At 35.6% G+C, this 19,775-nt stretch overlaps 2 protein-coding genes and 3 long non-coding RNA genes across 6 annotated transcripts in view; 4 read left to right on the top strand and 1 right to left on the bottom strand.

The window, feature by feature from the left end:
• The first annotated feature begins 962 nt into the window (after nt 1–962).
• On the top strand, nt 963–1,699 carry LOC101242053. The gene is made up of 3 exons (XR_182114.4): nt 963–1,053; nt 1,108–1,231; nt 1,596–1,699. It is a non-coding gene; the product is annotated as an uncharacterized LOC101242053 (long non-coding RNA).
• A 3,024-nt stretch (nt 1,700–4,723) lies between these two features.
• On the top strand, nt 4,724–5,851 carry LOC104266009. Its single transcript, XR_717384.3, has 3 exons — nt 4,724–4,877; nt 4,932–5,073; nt 5,750–5,851. It is a non-coding gene; the product is annotated as an uncharacterized LOC104266009 (long non-coding RNA).
• Nucleotides 5,852–7,621: 1,770 nt separating this feature from the next.
• Nucleotides 7,622–8,403, top strand: LOC113474557. Its single transcript, XR_003396235.1, has 3 exons — nt 7,622–7,726; nt 7,781–7,919; nt 8,302–8,403. It is a non-coding gene; the product is annotated as an uncharacterized LOC113474557 (long non-coding RNA).
• Nucleotides 8,404–9,371: 968 nt separating this feature from the next.
• LOC100185056 (WD repeat-containing protein 46-like) overlaps nt 9,372–19,775 on the bottom strand; it is a 17,364-nt gene continuing 6,960 nt past the window's right edge. For both annotated transcript variants that reach the window (XM_009861299.3, XM_018813261.2), the window contains 7 exons: nt 15,713–15,863; nt 15,300–15,423; nt 14,982–15,093; nt 13,497–13,674; nt 11,452–11,575; nt 10,768–10,958; nt 9,372–9,844 (listed from right to left, as the gene is read on the bottom strand). In XM_009861299.3, coding sequence (XP_009859601.1) covers nt 9,584–9,844; nt 10,768–10,958; nt 11,452–11,575; nt 13,497–13,674; nt 14,982–15,093; nt 15,300–15,423; nt 15,713–15,863 — 1,141 coding nt within the window. In that variant the 3' untranslated portion in view covers nt 9,372–9,583. The remainder of the gene's footprint in view (nt 9,845–10,767; nt 10,959–11,451; nt 11,576–13,496; nt 13,675–14,981; nt 15,094–15,299; nt 15,424–15,712; nt 15,864–19,775) is intronic.
• On the top strand, nt 16,564–18,790 carry LOC113474555 (guanine nucleotide-binding protein G(t) subunit alpha-3-like). The gene is made up of 4 exons (XM_026836123.1): nt 16,564–16,822; nt 17,356–17,480; nt 18,043–18,136; nt 18,569–18,790. The coding sequence occupies exons 1-4, from the start codon at nt 16,730–16,732 to the stop codon at nt 18,773–18,775; spliced, it is 519 nt and encodes a 172-aa protein (XP_026691924.1). The 5' UTR covers nt 16,564–16,729; the 3' UTR covers nt 18,776–18,790.

Raw genomic sequence — 19,775 nt, 5'->3', positions numbered from 1 at the left:
ATAATACAGAGACAAAGTCTCACGGCAGAGTGGAAAAAAACGTGAAGAAATTAATAATATGCAGTAAGGCGGGGGAAGGCAATGCAAATTTATTTTGGTACATTCCTTTCCGCCGCAACTCATCTTTTGGAAACACCACATTTTTACAAATGAAAATTAGAGACATGTTTCTTTGCAGCGTTTTTGGGTCCACGCTAAAGCACAAGCTCTCAAACGTTACAAAAATGATTTAAATTTTTGTTTAGAACACGCGTGTCTCCATTACACTGCGTTGAAGATTATAACGAAATCGTCTTGTGTTATCTAAAAGCTGCATAAAACAGCACACGTTCTACTTTTGACACACATTGCATACGCAGTACATATGCTGGTACATACATCTAGATACCAATAGGAGTTTAAGTAAAATGTTATGCATTTAAACGATAAGAATGTTGAATATGATATAGTACAGGGTAAGGTAAGATGGGACACCTTTAGCACATAATACCCAAATATCCTGATAGTGTTTAGAACAATTAGCAATGGTCTATAAGGATTGTATAAGGATACGATTTTATAACTTTTTAAATGTTCTTTGTTTACTACTAATTGGGAGGAGAAAATAGAATAAAAAGGTGTTTAATCTTCCGCCACCCTACTAGAACTTATGTGACTGTACAAAACAACCCTTCAATCATAGACGGCAGTCTCAATTTTAAGAAAGCATGATTCACATGAAAGACAATGGTGGCAGCGACTCGACTTGAATCTGTATCCTCTTGGTTATAGGCAAGCGGACTAACCATTTGCCCCACACGGCGCAAGGGGATTTTGGTGTAATTATACCATTATGAGTTTTTTTTCCATCACATACGGCCGTCTCAATACAGGAAAGCATATTTCCTGCCAAAGATATTATCTGCGAAAACGTTTCTGAGTTCTTAAAAGAAGGGATTTTTTTTTCGTAAATCAGGAGGCACCAGATGTTTTTACGTGTTTAGAAATCCCACATTTGTAATAAAAAGCGGCGAGTTTTGGTAGGAATCATCTCTTCATTCAGAAGTCAACAAAGTGAGTGGTTGGTTGGTTTTACTTGAGTTGTACGACTAATATTTGTTTCTGCAGATGAATAAGTCGGCACTTCTACTCTTGCTTGTCATCGGACTCCTCGTCCTCACCGAAACTACACATGCTTTTGCACTTACTCGTCGTCGTAATACACCACGTCCTTGGAATCAAATGCAAGAAGGTGAGCATTAAAGAATGATGCAGTTTACAAGTGCGTGACTGGTATGGCAAATATCGAATTAAAAACGTCAAGTGAAATCAGCATTGATTATTATCTTTATACTTTTATATTCGTTATAACTTGCAAACGAATGTTGTAATTTGTATTTACGACGTAATTCGTAACTACAACCAAAAAACACAAGGAAATGATAATTATTTATCTAGTGCGTTAAGCTATTTGTTTGTTTCGTAATAGCACATTAAAATGAAAGGAACAACGAAATATTATGCTCAAAATTCGCAACTTATTTGTGTATTTTGTGATTATCATAATTCAACCATAGCTCCTGTCATAATTTATAACAAATTTTACACCATTTTAGCTAATCAAGCTGAGGATACTAGTGCATCACGAAGTTATGAAAGTTTGACGATTTAAAGTGCAAAATACTTGCTGTCGATATCAATAAACCAACATGCATATACACGTCTATGTGTTTTTAAGCAATCGATATATTTGTTAAATTTAAATAAATTAATGAAAAAATTTTATATATGGCTGATAATTGAGACAACCCATTATTGACCACTGGGTTGGAGCAATTGCCGTTAAGTGTCTTGCTCAAGGACACATATACGCCCACAATGGTAGCAGCGACGGGCCTTGAATCTATTACCTATTGGTTACAGGCAAGCGCGATAACCCAGAAATGATAATTATTTATCTAACGTGTTAAAAGTGCATATGACACGGCCAGACTACTTTGCTTAAAATTAAAGGTGGGCCATGTTTTTATTGCAGTTTTTGTTAAAATACATGTTTTTTATAGTTGAGTTGTAATCGGCGTAGCTCATAACAGATTACAGTAGCCAGGCCCCGCGATTGGCCGTTAAACAACGTCCCGGACAAAACCACCGTTATCTAACGTAACATTATTGTTACGAAACACAATACGCAAACTTTATGCATGAAATTATATTTTGATAAAGCATAACTTTAAAATTTGTATTCAATGATTAGTCAACCGCTACACTGTGGTGTGCGGCTGTCACAAAAATGTAAAACGTTATTTAAAAAAAAAGAATAATTCTGCAGCGTCACAGAATATTAAGTTAGGCTACTATGGTTATTAGACCATCAATAATTTAAAGAAATGACTGAGTAACCGCGTGGTGGCACTACCGAGCTTTAAGTCTGATATGCTTAGCTAAGTTGCCTATTTTGAATGAAACCTACTTTATCCTAGCCGGTGTCGTGATATATTAGTTTCAATTGATATATTTGTACCGGGCGCTATGGCGCATGCAGCGAGACGCTACTGCGCATGCGCAACAGCTCGGAACAAATACAATAGGAGCTCTAATAAATACGTACCGACTGAAAAAAGTTCCGGGAAAAAATATTACATAACTAGCATAAACTTTTTCTAGGCTACAAATAACATACCAAGTGTAACCTTCTTGAGTTGTGCGCATGCGCAATAGCGCCCGGTAAAAATGTATCAAAAAGAATATATTACGACACCGGAAAATGACAGTCGTTCTGTTTCATACACCTCGCGCCAGCTCACGAATTACCAAGTATGTTATTTTGTGGTTGTTTATGTGTTTTTTTTTTGTCAATTTTTTTCTTTTTATTTATGGATGATAATTTGACATCCCATTAGTGACCACTGGGTTGGAGCAATTCCCGTTAAGTGTCTTGCCCAAGGACACATACGCCCACAATGGTGGCAACGATGAGTCTAAAACCCATTAGGCCTACCTATGATGGTTCGAGGCAGGCGCGCTAACCAACTGTGCTATGGCGCTCTTGTTACAGTTTTAAACCCAAACAAACAATAAGATGACAATAAAAATTAACTTTATAATACCTTTATTGAAACTGTAACTCCTCTTGTTGGAAACACCACTTTTTTACAAATAAAAGTTAAAGACATGCTTGTGTCTAGAATCGATATTTATGCGACGTCACTGGAGATTATGGTGTTGGTATATATATATCAATAAAACGTGATGCTTTTAAACAATAAGAATGTTGGATATTATAACTCATGTGACTGTAAAAAACAACCATTCGACCACAGACGGTGTCTCAATACAGGAAAGCATATTTCCTCCCAATATTTTCTGCAAAAACGTTTCAGGGTTTTATTTTCAGAGACAAAATGTTTAGCAATATCTGCGAAAATGTTTTAGAGTTTCTATAATAAAAATCAACACAAATATGAAGGGACTTCTTATTAAAGACAAGGAGTATCGGTGATTTTTAGGCGTTTAATATATCCAACTTCTGTAAATATTTAATGTTAAGAATTCATTGTAAAATAATATTTTGTGTTGCTATTGCTATGAGGAAACTGGGACCCTTTTAAATACCGCAGTACACCAGTGCCCCTGTCGCAGAAATCTGGTTCCCCTAGAAAACTGGTTCCCATAGGCTACGTATAGCTTATTTTATAAGGAATTTAAAACTCTGTTTCCGACTAAAAATAACAGTTGTTAGATGCGACATACTTCGTAAGTTTATGTTTAAGGATTTATCTTTTTAATAGAAATGTGTGCTGTATTTTTACCACGGCCTACCAGAGAGAGATATATCTCTAGTAGGCGGTGATTTTAACTTAAATTATACATTATGACGTATAACCAGTGACCACTACCAATAACACGTCATCAACAATGAAAAAGTGTGACAAAACCTACATAAAAATGTACCGTGTCTACGCATGCGCAGTAGCCAGTGGGAACCAGACTTCCGCGACACCCCCAGTGCCTCCAGTGCAATAAGCCTGTGAAACTAATGTATCGCCACGTTTACATTGTTTTGAGCTGAACGAAATAATAATAGTTTATGACATCACAACACATATTAAAACTGCACAAGCATTTATTTATTAATTAAATGGTACACAACTATATACATATATGTACTCACGTAAAGAACAAAACATAAAACTAATAAAATACAAAATATCTGCCCCTCCCGTATGTCAGTTCCCAGGTACGTTCCTAATTAATTTTACCAACGCATGCAACAAGGCACCCTTTTATAACGGTTGTCGTCGACATCACCGTCAATGACGCAAGGGTTTTTATATTTTACTGTTTCTGAAGCTCCATATGACAACTGAACAAACGATGTCTATATGTCAACTTTTTAATAAAACTGTTCTGGCAATGATACGATTTTATTCCAATGTTTCGAAGTCGTCTTCATCATGCTAAATCCATTTACCTTAATGCAGGCGACCTTAATAGAATGTCGAAAACGTTGGAATAAAATCGTATCATTGCCAGAACAGTAAAAACACGTGCGTCATTGACGGTGAGGTCGATGACAACCGTTATAAAACGGGAACTGACAAGTTAACCAACTGCGCCACGGCTCTGGGGATTTTGGTGTATTTATACCATTAAGGGTTTGGGTATTGTGGTTTAAAATGTTATTCATCCAAAGAACAAGAATGTTGAATATTATAACAGATGTGACTGTGTAAAACAACCATTCGATAACAGACGGCAGTGACAATACAGGAAAGCACATTTCCTGCCATAATATTATCTGCGAATACGTTATAAATTTTTGAAAAATGCTGGGAACGTTTGTAACAAAAAGCGGCGAGTTTTGGTAGGAATCATCTCTTCATTCAGAAGTCAACAAAGTGAGTGGTTGGTTGGTTTTACTTGAGTTTTTTGACTAATATTTGTTTCTGCAGATGAATAAGTCAGCATTTCTACTCTTGCTTGTCATCGGACTCCTCGTCCTCACCGAAACGAAGGCGGACTCCGTTCAAGTTCACCCTGGTCCTCCCGCACGTCGACGATGGACAAGATGGAACCAAATGGACACAGAAACCCGTAAGCGCTAAAATTTAAATAGTTTTGTTGGTAAGATTAACTACAAGGATTACGTCAAGATGATTACATACTATATATAGTAAACATATTGGTTTATTTATCTATTCGAATATGGCTGAAAATTATAACAACCACAATTAACGACTATATAATAGGTTGGGTCAATTGTCGTTAAAGGTGTTATCCAAGAATACGTCAACAGCGGTAGCACCATCGAGCTTTGATACCGTAACCTCCAGGCTATAAAAGCATATATTTATATAGTAATGATGGGTAGGGTAAGATTGTACCATATTTTTAGCACCTAAATACCATATTTCCTGATCGTGTTTTGAACAATACAAAACGATCTTTTAGAGTTGCGGAGGCTATATAGGCTCGTCGCTGCTACCATTGTGGTCATATGTGTCCTTGAGCAAGATAATTAACGGTAATTGCTCCAACCCAGTGGTCACTGATGGGTTGTCCAAATTATCAGCCATACATAAAAAAATCCCATTAAAAATAATCACCTACAGAGTAACGTATAATTCGTAAGCAGGCACGAGGTGTATGAAACATAACACCTGTGTTTAACGACTGCCATTTTCCTGCCACGTGAGGATAAAGTAAGTTACACTCATTCATTACATTTAGCTTACTCCAGCAACTTAATATAATGTGTGTTCCGTTTCAGTTGAAGATCTGAGTGAAATTCTTAACTCAGATGAAGATTTTGAATAAACCAACAGATGTAATAAATTCAGTTCGCTGGTTTCAATAAACTATGATCAATATACACTTGTTTGATATTTTTACTCTCTAATTCGCTGCTTCCAAAACATGTCTACGAGTGGAAAAAAACTCATTAGATTTAAAATAGAACATTATCAAAAAAGAATAAACATTTTTATCGTTTAACAACAGAGATTATGGTGTATATATATCAATAAGAGTTTGGGTATTGTGGTTTTAAATAATATGCATTCAAACAACAAGAACGTTGAATATTATAACTCATGTGACTGTACAAAACAACCCTTCGATCAGAGACGGCAGTTTCAATACAGGAAAGCGTATTTCCTGCCAAAGATATTGTCTACAAAAACGTTTCAGAGTTCCTAAAAAAAATACATCTTCTTAGATACAAAAGTTTTGGTAATATCTGCGAAAACTTGTCAGAGTTCTTAGAAAAACGGATTTTTTATTAAAGACAAAAGTTTTGGCAATATCTGCGAAAACGTGTCAGAGTTCTTGAAAGAAGAAAATGCTGATAAAGTGTTTAGCAATATATGCAAAAATGTTTTAGATTTTCTGTAATAAACATCGACACAGATATGAAGGGACTTCTTCTTAGAGACAAAAGGTTTCGCTATTATCTGCGAAAATGTTTCAGAGTTCTTGAAAGAAGGAAATTCTTCTTCGAGGGACTTCTTCTTCAACACAAAAGGCTTTGGAAATTTTTAGGCGTTTAATATTCTCAACTTCTGTAATAAAAATTGGCGATTTCTGGTACAAAATTAATAAAATTTGAGAAGAGGCTTGACAAAAATTGGTGTATTTTAAGATTCAATATTCAATTGGGAATTACGAAAGGAAAATCATAAAATATTGCATTTATTGTAAAAACAATGCAGTTATGTTGCTATTTATATGGGAAAACTGTGTGTATTGTACACATAAATAAAAAGGGTAGAACGCGCAACTGCTCAAAACCGTGATACATTCTTTTTTCCGTTCATGTGGCCGCGAACTCCGTCTTCATTTCGCTTGGTCTCCATTGTAAAAGATAGCCGTACATTGGTTTTAGGAAGGTTTAGCTGTTTATTTCAAAATCGACACCAACTTTTCCAGTTTATTATGCTAGTTTAGTTTTTTAGGGAGGTAGGTTAGCGCTTTAGTTTATCGCTTATTTGAGGAATTCAATTATTTAATAAATTTAATTAAAAACTTTCAAACAAACGGTTTGTTAGAAATATATATATTCTTAGAAATGTTTATTTCTGCCTATAAATTTAAGTTAAAGTAAAAAAAACGAAGACAAACTAAACGCCCTGAATTTCACTGACTGCAATAGTATACGGGAACGACCCGCGAAAGAGAGTGTGTAATTAGTGATGCGCGTTCTATTCTTTTTTATTTTTGTGATATTATACGACTATTTATATATATTACATGACTGATAATTTAGACAACTTATTATAGTGACCATTGGGTTGTAGTAATTGCCTTTGAGTGTCTTCCCCAAGCTGACAATGGTGGCAGCGACTCGCCTTGAATCTATAGCCTCTTGGTTATAGGCAGGCGGACTAATCATTTGCCCCACACACGGCGCAAGGGGATTTTGGTGTACTTATACCAATAAGAGTTTGGGTATTGTGGTTTAAAATGTTATGCATTCGAACAACAAGAATGTTGAATATAATAACTCATGTAACTGTGTAAAACAACTCTACCATCACATATACGGCCGTCTCAATAAGGAAAGCATATTTCCTGCCAAAGATATTATCCGCGAAAACGTTTTAAATTCCTAAAAAAGGGGATTTTTCATAGAAACAAAAGGTTTGGTAATATCCGCAAAAACGTTTCAGAGTTCTTGAAAATGGAGACGTTTGTAATAAAAAGCGGCGAGTTTTGGTAGGAATCATCTCTTCATTCAGAAGTCAACAAAGTGAGTGGTTGGTTGGTTTTACTTGAGTTGTACGACTAATATTTGTTTCTGCAGATGAATAAGTCGGCACTTCTACTCTTGCTTGTCATCGGACTCCTCGTCCTCACCGAAACGAAGGCGGACTCCGTTTATAAACACCCTATTGCTCCCATACCTAACCGATGGAGATGGAACCAAATGGACACAGAAAACAGTAAGCGCTAAAATTTAAAAAAGTTGTGTGGGTAAAATTAACTACAAGGATTACGTCAAGTTTATTACATAAAAAAACAAAATTGTTCAATTATCTATTAAAATATGGCTAAAAATTTAAACAGCCGCAGTGTACGACTAGGTTTGGAAAATTGTAGATAGTTTTTTGTTCAAAAATACGTAAACAACGGTAGCACTAAATCAAGCTTTGAATTCGTAACATCCGGGCTATATAAGGGTTTATTTATAGTGAGCTGGGGTGGGATGGGATACTGTTAGCACCTAACTACCATATTTCCGGATCGTGTTTTGAATAATACATACCGCTCTTTTACTTTTAAACCTTACCCCAGCACCTTATTATAATGGGTTTATCATTTCAGTTGAAGATCTGCTTGAAAGCTTCATGACAGCTCAAGAAATGGAATAAATCAACCGTTGTAATACATGCAGTTCGCTGGTTTCAATAAATCGCCGTCAATATACAGTTGTTTGATACTTTTCACATCAATGCCATCATAGGGAACTAATATAAAATTCTATTAGTTTACCTATGATGTCCTTATATCTTATATATAGTAGGATGGGGAAAGATGGGACACCTTTTCATTCTATTTTCTCGTACATTTTGGTAGTAAACAAAGAACATTCAAAGAATTATAAAACCTTGTTCTCGCGACTTTCATAGACCGTTGTTAATTGTTTAAAAAAGGATCAGGATATTTATATATTTTGTGCTAAAGGTGTCCCATCTTCCCCCACCCCACTATATTTAGGGTTTAAATCATGCGTATAAATATAAAACTATGCATTGAAACTCATTATTTATACAACTAAACATTAAACAGTTAATCTTGCTGAATAAATTCGGGTAAATTAGATTAAGACGCATTAACACAACAGAATAAACCACTTACTGTTTATATCACTTTAATATCAAACTAGACAACATATACACCCATACAGCAACTTCGGGTGGTATTAAGATTTAAACCCTAAAGCTTCATCAAATCATACTCACAAAGTAACACACTTTTAAGTTGGCACGAGGTGTATCAAATATAATCTTTAGCGATGTAGACAGTGGCGCAGCCAGAAAAAATAAAGGGGGGGGGGGTAATCAAAAAATTTTCAAAAAAAATTAAAGTATATTTTTTGGGGGTTCAAAAGGGGGTTCGTGACTTCCTAACCCCCCCTGGCTGCGCCACTGGATGTAGAATTGTTCGTTTATGTTTAAGCGCGAACGTAACATTAGCTGAAGCAAGCCTATTTTCGTTTACGTCAATCCTGCCCGACGAAACAGGTTTGAAATATAGAATTCCGAGTGTTTACTGCATGAATGCACGCACGAGTTCTCGGAAAAAAGCAATGATCGAGGTGGCCTGTTCTGCTGCAAGGTAGACTTACGAAGCACCCGACAACAATTGTTTAAGCAAACACATGCAAACGCGAATGAAAGTTTTGTTTTTAAGCTTGGAATGCACAGTAGCGTCTCAGCGCATGAACAATAGAGAAAACAAACACCGTATGCGCAGTAGAGAAAACATCATTTTGAAAAACAATGCTCATATACGTCAAGGGTATTCTGGGAAATGGTTTATTTAAAGCAAAAAACGGTCGTCACCACGATTGCGCTGATTTTCCTAGAAAAACAAAAGGGGTGTGTCACTTCTTAAACCGATCGAGAGCGCTTTTCATTATCGCGGGTTCAACTTGTGAGCCATCAGTGGTCACTGTATGGGGAAGTCTCCCAGCTTTACGCTCGTCTTTTTTCAGCATCTCGCGTTTCGTTTTCATCTCATCACGAATATGGTTTCGGAGTTTTTCACCTTTTACTTTCTTCTTACGCTTCTCAACGTGACCAGATTTGCTGCGGCCCTTCTTCTTATGGCGGGGTGCAAATGCAGGCTTGTCTGGCACGTAACCCTGCACGGAGAATGAGTTATATCATGGTTTATTAAACTGTGCGTAACATGGATTAGGTGTTTCGCGAAACTTTCACTAATTACCATAAACTTATAAACAAATTTCAGAAAGTTTCAGAAAAATATGCACAAAAAATGAGCAAGCGCAAACGGATATATAAGAACCATCAACCATATAATATTTGAAAATCGTCTCGAAAATAAAATTTGTCACGGAAGACGGGTGCAGAGAAAGGTTATATCGTTTACTCGTTTAGTCATCGACTTAAAATATAAGTAGACAAAAACTAGTTAGTCATATTTAAACGTAACGAAATGCGCGGAAAAGGCTCAGGTATAGGATTAACATTTATGTGCACGTAGAAAATCAGCAACTAAAAATATCCAGCAGGGCAGAGAAAAAACTTAGAATTTTTGCAAGCAAGCTGTTATATGAGAACTATATATACAAAATAGAAGTTTCTTTGGATTTTTAAAAATAAAAAAATCGCGCCGAGGTCATAAGAGATCGCTCAGCTCGCTCTAAAATTAGATTAACATCGATGAAAATTGCAGACACAGCAGATTGTGGATAACATAACGATATATCGCGTTGCGTGAACACTTGTTGAAAATATTAATTATTTATGTGGAACTCCCATATGTTGGTGTATAAAGTGGGAAATATTGACTGAACGCACTCAATGTTATTCAGGTCGCACTGTACATATTTAAACTCCATTTTTTTACCTACGCCTAAACAAAAAATGGTATAAATATATAATAGTAGGGTGGGAGAAAATGGGTCACCTTTAGCACAAAATATCCTGACTGGAGATTCTTTGTTTACTACTAAATGGGACGAGGAAGTTGAGTTAAAAGGTGTCCAATCTCCCACCACTATATACCATTATTTAATACAACATAAAAATCCTATAAACCAACCAATATCTCCTCCCTGTCCTTTCGTAACCTCTCGGCAGTCACGTGATCAACTTTTGAAAGCATGAATGGATCAAGTGAGATCATTTCCGGTTGTATTTTCTCGAGTAAAGCTTTCACTTCCCACTCTCTTCGCTGTTGCTTACTTCGGTTCGGATTTGCCTCAAAAGCGTCATAGTTCGGTTCCCCAGCACCTTGGGAATAAATGACGTGTTAAGCAGGTTGTGTCGCACACCTCATGCGCGCTGTCGATTTGGCTTATTTCATTAGTACTTGAGTGTTGGCGCTTGGTAAAGTACGTTAGTGTATGGAACCAACCGAGAAAGGTAAAAGACTGTCAGAGGCGGGCCGTATGTTTAATGGGCGAATTCTGGCGTAAAATCAATGTTTCTTGGCCTTTTATTGCTGTAACCCAGCAATACATAAGACTGAATTTGCGGTTACGGATCGAATTATGACAGTCAGACGTGTGGTATATTGTCAGACAAGGGTACCCCTACTACCCCACCTGGTCCAATGCTCGATACTGATACTGTTCAAGACATTGAACATACATTGCTCTAAATTAGTGGTCATTATAAAAGAGGTTGTAGCACCCCAGGTGTCGGGGTAATGTGCCAACTTTTATTTAAACCTTACGCCTCATGACCTGCCAATTCACCCACGTATAGATACAAATATAAATACCTGGTACTAGTAAGCTCACGAATCCGTCAGCTGCTCCAACTCCCAAAACATCTTCATACGGACAAAACGCGATGTCTTCGGCTGGCAGCTTCATCTTATGCACTAAATAGGGACGTTCCTGGACCTATATATAAACTTGTAACAAATGAAAAATCCCCAAAAAAACACAAAGTTACCCACATGGACCGTGGTAACTCGTAAGCTGGCGTGGTAAGGTAACTACTGTCGTTGCCACGCGACGAAAGGATAAATCAGTTACATTCAATTATTCGTTTAAGTATACGAAGGGCAGAATAGACAGAGTAAATTTCCCTTACTAATTCTTGCGTGGCGAGGCAACCTCAGAAGTTATAACACTGGTGTTCTATTTCATAGACTTCGCTTACGAATTACCACATGTGTGACTTTGTGGGGATTGGTTTTCAGCGTTTGAAAATTACTTTAAATCAATGAATCATTTCCAATTTTAAAGAAAAGCTTTTCTGTTGTTTCAACCATGCTATATATATTCAAATACATATATGGATCATTATATTCCATTTAAAGTACTGACGCAGATTCGAACTAAACTAAAATATCTTGTCTGCAGAAATAAGTCCACAAGACACGTTTCGAGCGAGATATATGTCATTAGAAATATATTAAATTTAAAACGAACTAGTTTGGTCGCTTTAATTTAGCTTGTGTGAATCCCAGTTCCGTTAAGGCAGGGTTATTGAAGTAAGAGCTAAGAAAAGGTTTGAAAACCCCCCCCCTATGCATGAGGAAGTGTTGAGAATTTCAAAATAATGTTTCCGCAAAACAAGCGTTGCCAGAAAATTTCGGAAAAATGACTTCAGACTAAACACATGATATATTTACGTTTCGCTAACAATAGCTTACTAGTCACCACGTGACTACAGTCGTTTTAGGCGCGGTATGACGTCACGATTTCACAGCGTGAACTATCGTTCAAAGTTATTGAATAAAACATGAATGGGGTAACATGGTTGTAGGATATAGACCTTTAATATAGAGGGAAAATCAGAAGCCGTTAATCTTGTAATCCATCATTGCTGGTATAGACACATGACTATCCCGTATTAGGTTAAGCGGAAAAGATTTTACTCGGTGATTTAAGAAGAATGACGCAAGCGAGAAAGAACAAACATCCTGTTAGTTGGATGTGCATGGTATAGATAGGCTATAGCAGTAATATGACGACGCAGGATTCTTAGTTGTGCTGTGCGCATACGCCTTCCTGCATGTTCCTATTGTACTATGGACCAGCATGCAAAACGGATTGCGACATTTTAATGACGTATATTAGTGAATGCAAGACGTGCGGTCGGTGATATGAAGGTATTATTTAAGTCTACATTCTGCTGCGAGGGTCGTGCTACAGCCGATCTATAGCGGAAACGATAAGCCTGGTAGGCTGTGACGTGTCTCTTCAATTATAATTTAAGGGTAGGCTGTGTGCGGACGAATTGGCATGCACACGATGTTGTGAGTCAATAATAGAGAATTTAAATAAATAATAAGTTGAAAGTGAGCTATTTGCTTGATAATAGTTGCAGTAATACTATCTTTGTAACGGAAATCGCATTAGATACCATATGCTCGCATGTTTAGCTGCCTATGTGTTGGTTTAGTTAGTATGGTGTATAAACACGATTGTAGCAAACATAACAAGACCAGTGTTTACACGGATATCTACATGAGAGTGTGTTTATCCTTTGGTTATCTGGTCATAAGCCGTAGCAGGTTGTGTGGTAAGGATTATGTACTTTATAAACTAGTACTAAGGCTCGAAAGAATATTATAGCAGGTTTAATTATTATGCAGTAACAAAGTTGTTTGAATATTAATATCTGGCGTGGCTGGTTCGAATTAGCGACGGTTTTTGTGATACTCTTTCTGCAGGCAAGAGGTATGACTGTTTGTATTGGAAATATTGTATTCCGTCAAGATTATTATAGTTATTTTTGAAAAGCAATGATTACACCTTCAGCGAAAGCTTGATGGATATATATATTGGTATTGTAATAAATCAAAAGCTATACCTGTATGCAAGGATCGTTGTAGATTTCAACAACGTTATTAGAAGTGGCTGCCAACAGGTTACGTTGGCTGAAACATAAGTTGGAAGGTCCTGTTGAAAGTTGGTAGGAGTGAAGTGGCTTATACATGCGTAGGTCGAAGATCTTCATTTTACGGTCTTGCCCAGCTGTAGCTAAGTAGCTGGAATTTGTAAATGGATAGTTTTCACGGCATACAGTGTATTCATTACTACACGGTACAGTAATTCATCAAACAGCCAAATAATTTTGAATGTCCACTATATTATGCATATATTGTGTAAGGTCTGATAATCTTTAATGTTCAATATATTGTGCATATAGTAGGGTGGGGGAAGATGGGATATTTTTTTATTCTATTTTCTCGTACCATTTGGTAGTAAATGAAGAAAATTAAAAAAATAATAAAACCGGATCCTCACGACTCCTATAGAGCGTTGAGAATTGTTTAAAACACGATCAGGATATTTGGATATTGTGTACTAAAGGTGTCCTATCTTTCCCCACGCTACTATATATTGTATAAGGCACAATGCCTGGCCGTGGCCCATAAGTACTTTGATTGATGTGGTTAAGTTATATGTTTGGAATTTAGATTAAGTATAGTACTGTGGGGTAAGATGGGATTAGTACCAAAATCCCATATTTCCTGATGAAGAAACAATTAACAACACTCGTTTAGAGTCGTAGGGATGTGGCCATGTGGGTATATAAATATGTTAATATTCTTAGTTTACTACCAAACGGGACGATAAAGGAGAATGCAATACGTCCCATCTTACCCCACCCTACTACAAACGCATATATAAATATAAAAGAAGTTTTAAAATATATAAAGATCTTTAAAATATGTGTTTAAACATGTACATGTGAATTTCGCAACAAATAATTTTTCGGTTTCGTCGCTTTTGTTACCCTCGATGAATACTATGACGTAATAATGGGAATTATGACGGTATACAGACCGCACGTTCGTAAGGTGCTATTAATAGATTTTAATCTGTCTTGATATTAAATACAGTATGCAGTCTTTTTTGCGTTTACCCAAATTTGCGATAGTTTTACATGTACTTGAACAAATGGTTGGGAGGTGTAATAAATTCACAATAAACGCGAAGATGTGTTTATGCGTACTATGTTCTGTAAACCAGTCGTGCTTTAACAATTCGAAGAAAATAACTGACATTATGTTAAGGACTAGGCAACTATCAACAAAAACATAAGTAGGGTGTGTACATGATATGTAATATGGCGTTTTAATAACCAAGTATTTGTTGGACTACGTGTTAAGAATACTTAAGCGTTCTTTTTAGCGTTATTTTGCGGTCTAAACGTTTTTTTTTAATAAAAATGAGATATTATTGGATGAAATCGCGTGGCGGGCCAACGACATTCGTTATAACACGGATGTTCAGTTTCATCACCTCGTGCCCGCTTACAAGTTACCACATAAGCATAAATATTAATTACTTTCCACGCTTTTCTACTGCCATTGACCGTATAGCAGTTTTATGGCACAACATTCGAACTAATGGTTCCTTTTGGTTTGGACTCCACATAGATATAGAACCATTATGGTGACCTAGAAAATAAGATATTTCATAAATTAAAAAAACATTGATTGAAAGGCGATAAATTCGCTGTTGCTTTTTGCGTTTGGCTTGGTTTAAATTATTCATAACCTTTTCTCTCTCGAGTTTTGTAAGCTCTGCGGGAAAGCGTGTAATAATTTAAGCCATTTAAAACTCAGTGAAATTCTTATGAGTAAATTGGATTATTGTCGCTTACCCAGCAGTACAACTGCGTTGTGTGGATTGTGGCACATAACGTTCAGTCGGCCACCCTTCGTATTGATTGTTGAAACAATATTTCCAGTCGAAATGTCAGTGTATTGTAGATACCCATGCCGGTTCTAACGAGCAAAACAGATTAGAATACCCCAGGCGCAGTGGTAACTTAAAACAGCATAATTGGTTATTTATCACTTACAGTAACGAAGATCAGGTAAAATAATACAACCAAGAGAAGGGAGTTAGCAACGAAACGAAAGTCCTTATACATTGTGTATAAACACAGATTCTGGCAAACTTTACGCAGTTGCGAGAATTTACCAGGATGCTAGGACGGTTGTACAGTATATACACAAGCTTGGTAAGGTGTTAGGTACAGCTGCTTGTATAGTGCCTTCCTGTGTGACTCACCGTTGTTGTAAGTAAGAAATGGTACGGAAGAAAGTCTAAACGTAGAGTGTCGTTTAATCTCTTCATACAGTGTATTTCGATGCCTTGGTTATCGTATATGTAAAGCCATTTGCGCTGGGCAACAGCAAACATATTCTCCGTGTGTAGCCACCTGGGATACAGAAGATCAATTTACGAACCGCATTACTAACTCAGTGTATATGGGCGAACGTCAGACACAGAGCGAGCGTAAATTCAATATACCAGCCCGCTGTTAACTTATTTGAAATATTGATTCAGGTCGCTTAGAGCCGCAGCAGTGGACACTTGATTTTAGGCAGATACTAAGTTTGTTTAAACGGTTGAGTATCGTGTGTGGGGAAAGATGAAATACCTCTAGCACAGTTTTGCACCAAGAGGATGGAGAAAAAGACAATAAAAACGTGTCTCATCTTACCTCACTTTACTAAACTTTAAATAGCTAAGTGACATATTTTAAACCCACGAGATTATTTAATCAAATATAATGCATGGCATGTGCGTTTAAAGTGTTTTAATACGTGGTGTAATTACGCAGAGCTAGTACGCGACAACGGAAATTTGCATCGATAACAATGTATTTCCTTTTTATTGTTTATAACTACTGTATCATAGAGGTATTAAAAACACTGTACACGCATTAAGTGATGAAAAGTGGCACTGCTAATGTGTTTACTCACGAATCAGGTATAATTGTAAAATCGATATATGTTTGTTTCATCTCGACCTGGCTGAACAAAGGACGAAATAATTTTCAAATATCATTCCGTTTGTTCATTCTACCGAATATTGATCTCGTATTTAAAACGGAAAACGTGTTTTTATTTCAGCGCTAAGAACTGTATACATTTGTATTATCTGTGCAATTATTTGGACCCGATTCGGAGCAATAGGAAACAGCTCGTTCAGTTGGTTTTGTTCGCGCATGGGGCCGCACTTGTTTTAATTAAAAATAAAAGTTTTTTTTGTGTCCTGTAAGAAGTTACAAAACCGCCACAGATGTTGAAAATGGGATGTGGCTTGTCCAAAGACAATGCAGAAGCAGGGAAGATAAGCCGGGATATTGATAGGCAAATTAAAACAGAAACGAAGGTAACTTTTCACCTGTTATATCTAAACATCTTGAGGTTTATATAAACTGATACATATGTAGGTGGGGGAAGACGGGACTATATAGTAGGTGGGGGAAGACGGGACTATATAGTAGGGTGGGGGAAGACGGGACAATATATTAGGGTGGGGAAAGACCTTTAGTACATATTTACAAAATATTCTGATCGTGTTTAAACAATTAACAAAGGTCTATGGGAGTCGTGAGGATACAGTTTTATAATTTTTTGAATGTTTTTTGTGTACTACCAAATGTATTGATAAAATAGAATGGAAAAGTGTCCCATCTTCCTCTAACCTACTATACTTTATTTTATATGAGTGGGGTACTGAATCCATGTGGAGATGCATGTCAGGAGTCAGGACTTATGAGACCTGAGATTCATCCCAGATTTGGCCCATTACCCCAACACCAGTAAAAAAATAAAATAGACATAAAAATTTAAGGAAAAAATTACGGAAAGAAATGCTAAAAGAGTAATTTCCAGATTTTTATTTATTATACCACTCCATAGGCATTCCAGGAACAAATCAAACTCCTGCTACTTGGGGCTGGTGAATCAGGCAAAAGTACGATTGTCAAACAAATGGTCATTATTCATAAAAATGGATTTTCAGAAGAAGAAGTTTATAAATTCAGGTTGGAGAAGACTAAGTGAAAAATATTTTTTAAATTAACATTTTGGTATTCATATTTTTTATACCGAAATTTTAATTGTTCGAGTAATATCAATGTTTGTTGTGTCCACTTGTGTGTAATTAAAAAATGTGATTGTTTTACTGGTAAGATACCGCAAATTTATGATCAAATTAGGAAACTTCCCAATATAAAAACTTATTAAAAATTAGTTTAATGCCAATATATTTATAAAGAATTACCTACAAAAAAAGAATACTTTAATAATTACTGCAATTCCTAATTAAACAAATGACACGCACTATTCTATTTTATAAATTGTTTGTGCAAGGTCATATTCACAACAAATCACAAGGGACGGCACAATTCAACTCATTAGCATAACTAATATACTTATATTGGTTTCCTAATACTTAGTGTATTAGAACAGATTTACCAACTGTTGTTTTGTCGCTATATCCTCTATTTTCGTTTAAAATAATTTATAAATCTTCGCTACCGTTATCAAAGAGACAAATAAAGTTATTATTATATTATTAATACAAGTGTATTACATTTACAACAGACCTATTGTGTTTGGGAATGTATTGCAATGCATGCTGTCGATGGTGGTAGCTATGAACAAGTTAGGAATACAATATGAAGACAAAGAAAGAGAGGTACGACATAAAATATTTAAAATATGACACATGCGTGTTTAGTCTGCATTGGAAGCATATTGCGTGGCTACCCACTAATAGAAATAATATTACTGGCTATTTTTTTAAACAACAGAATTTTTTAAATACTATGTCCCTGTCCCAAATATAATCTTAAAAATGATTATAGATAGTACTGTGGGGAAAGATGAGACACCTTTAGCATGTAATATCCAAAATCCAAACATCCTGTGTTTTAAACAATTAATAACGGTCTATGAGAGTCGTGAGGATACAGGTTTATAATTTATTGAGTGTTCTTTGTTTACTACCGAATGGGACAAAAAAATAAAATAAAAATGTGTCTCATCTTTTCCTATTATTATATGTTCAAAAAAAGAGTGTAATAGTTTCAAATTCTTGGAATAAATTGAAAATATGTTTTGATTACAGAACGATGCGGGCAAATTGCTAGCAGCTGCTGCAGCAAACACAGAAGACATTGGTGGAACTATCGGACAATGTATAAAAAACTTGTGGCAAGATGGTGGAATACAAGTGGGTGATGTTAAATATTGTACAAAATACAACTTAGTAAATGGTGTACAAATACAACCCAATCACTATATATATTTTCTATGTGAATATGATACTGTGTAGTACCTGATATATAGGTGCATAAATACAACCAGAAATATAAGATATATATATTAAATACAACCATAAAATATAGTGTAGAAATACAACCAGAATTAAGTCTATAAATACAATAAACCTAATCACTATATATTTTTTATGCATATATATTATAGAGTGTACACTATGAAATATAGTGTAGAAATACTTGATGATTTGTATTACACAAATACATAAATAGCCATACCTACACACAAAACTATTTATGTATATTTTTTTAACGTGTATGATACAGTGTACAACTAGATATACGATGTATAAATACTTTTTTTTGTATTGCACAAATACATAGCCATGGTTGTTTATACCAAAACTAAATGGTTACTAGTATATATTGTTTTTCTATGCGTATATGATACAGTGTACAACTTGATATATAGTGTGAAAATACAACCTGATATATAGAGTATAAATACATCACAGTTTGTGTTACACAAACACACAATCATGGCTGTTTATACCAAAAGTAAATACACAAAACTGCTGAGTTGAAAACTTGGGAGTCAAACTTAATTATGCCACGCTGGGGTTATTTATAATTTATAAGCTATACTAACTGGACCAGTCAGACATTAAACATGAAATGCGTTTTACCGGATTCCAATAGACAAATATTTGTTGTAAGTTTTAACCTTGGGTTATTTTTTGCCCTAATTTTAAAGCGTTCTTAACACTAACTTAGTAAAAAACAACAAAATGTTTTGCAATACTTTGTTTTATGTGTTATTTTTGGATTTGGGAAAAATGTGTACAAAATTACAAATTTTAACAATAACTATTTACATCCATTAAATATGAACAACAGTTTTTTTTTCAAAAAATTTCGAAATAAGGTCATTCTAGTGTGCTACAAATTGTAGTTTTGTAGTCTAGGATAGAGTTTTTTTTAAAATCTGTGGTGACATTGTTAAAACATACACTTATAGTTGTCAAAAATTACACTTATAGTTGTCAAAAATGAGTA

The sequence above is a fragment of the Ciona intestinalis genome, chromosome 9 (genome assembly GCF_000224145.3).
Source record: "Ciona intestinalis chromosome 9, KH, whole genome shotgun sequence".
NCBI classification, from domain to species: Eukaryota; Metazoa; Chordata; class Ascidiacea; order Phlebobranchia; family Cionidae; genus Ciona; species Ciona intestinalis.
This window is presented reverse-complemented; position numbering and strand designations above follow the sequence as displayed.

Excerpts from the sequence above, each read along its gene's own strand:
- LOC113474555 (XM_026836123.1), top strand. The coding sequence starts at position 16,730 with ATGTTGAAAATGGGATGTGGCTTGTCCAAAGACAATGCAGAAGCAGGG. Across the intron at positions 17,481-18,042 it reads GAAGAAGTTTATAAATTCAG|ACCTATTGTGTTTGGGAATG; the intron begins GTTGGAGAAGAC and ends CATTTACAACAG. Across the intron at positions 18,137-18,568 it reads ATGAAGACAAAGAAAGAGAG|AACGATGCGGGCAAATTGCT; the intron begins GTACGACATAAA and ends TTTTGATTACAG.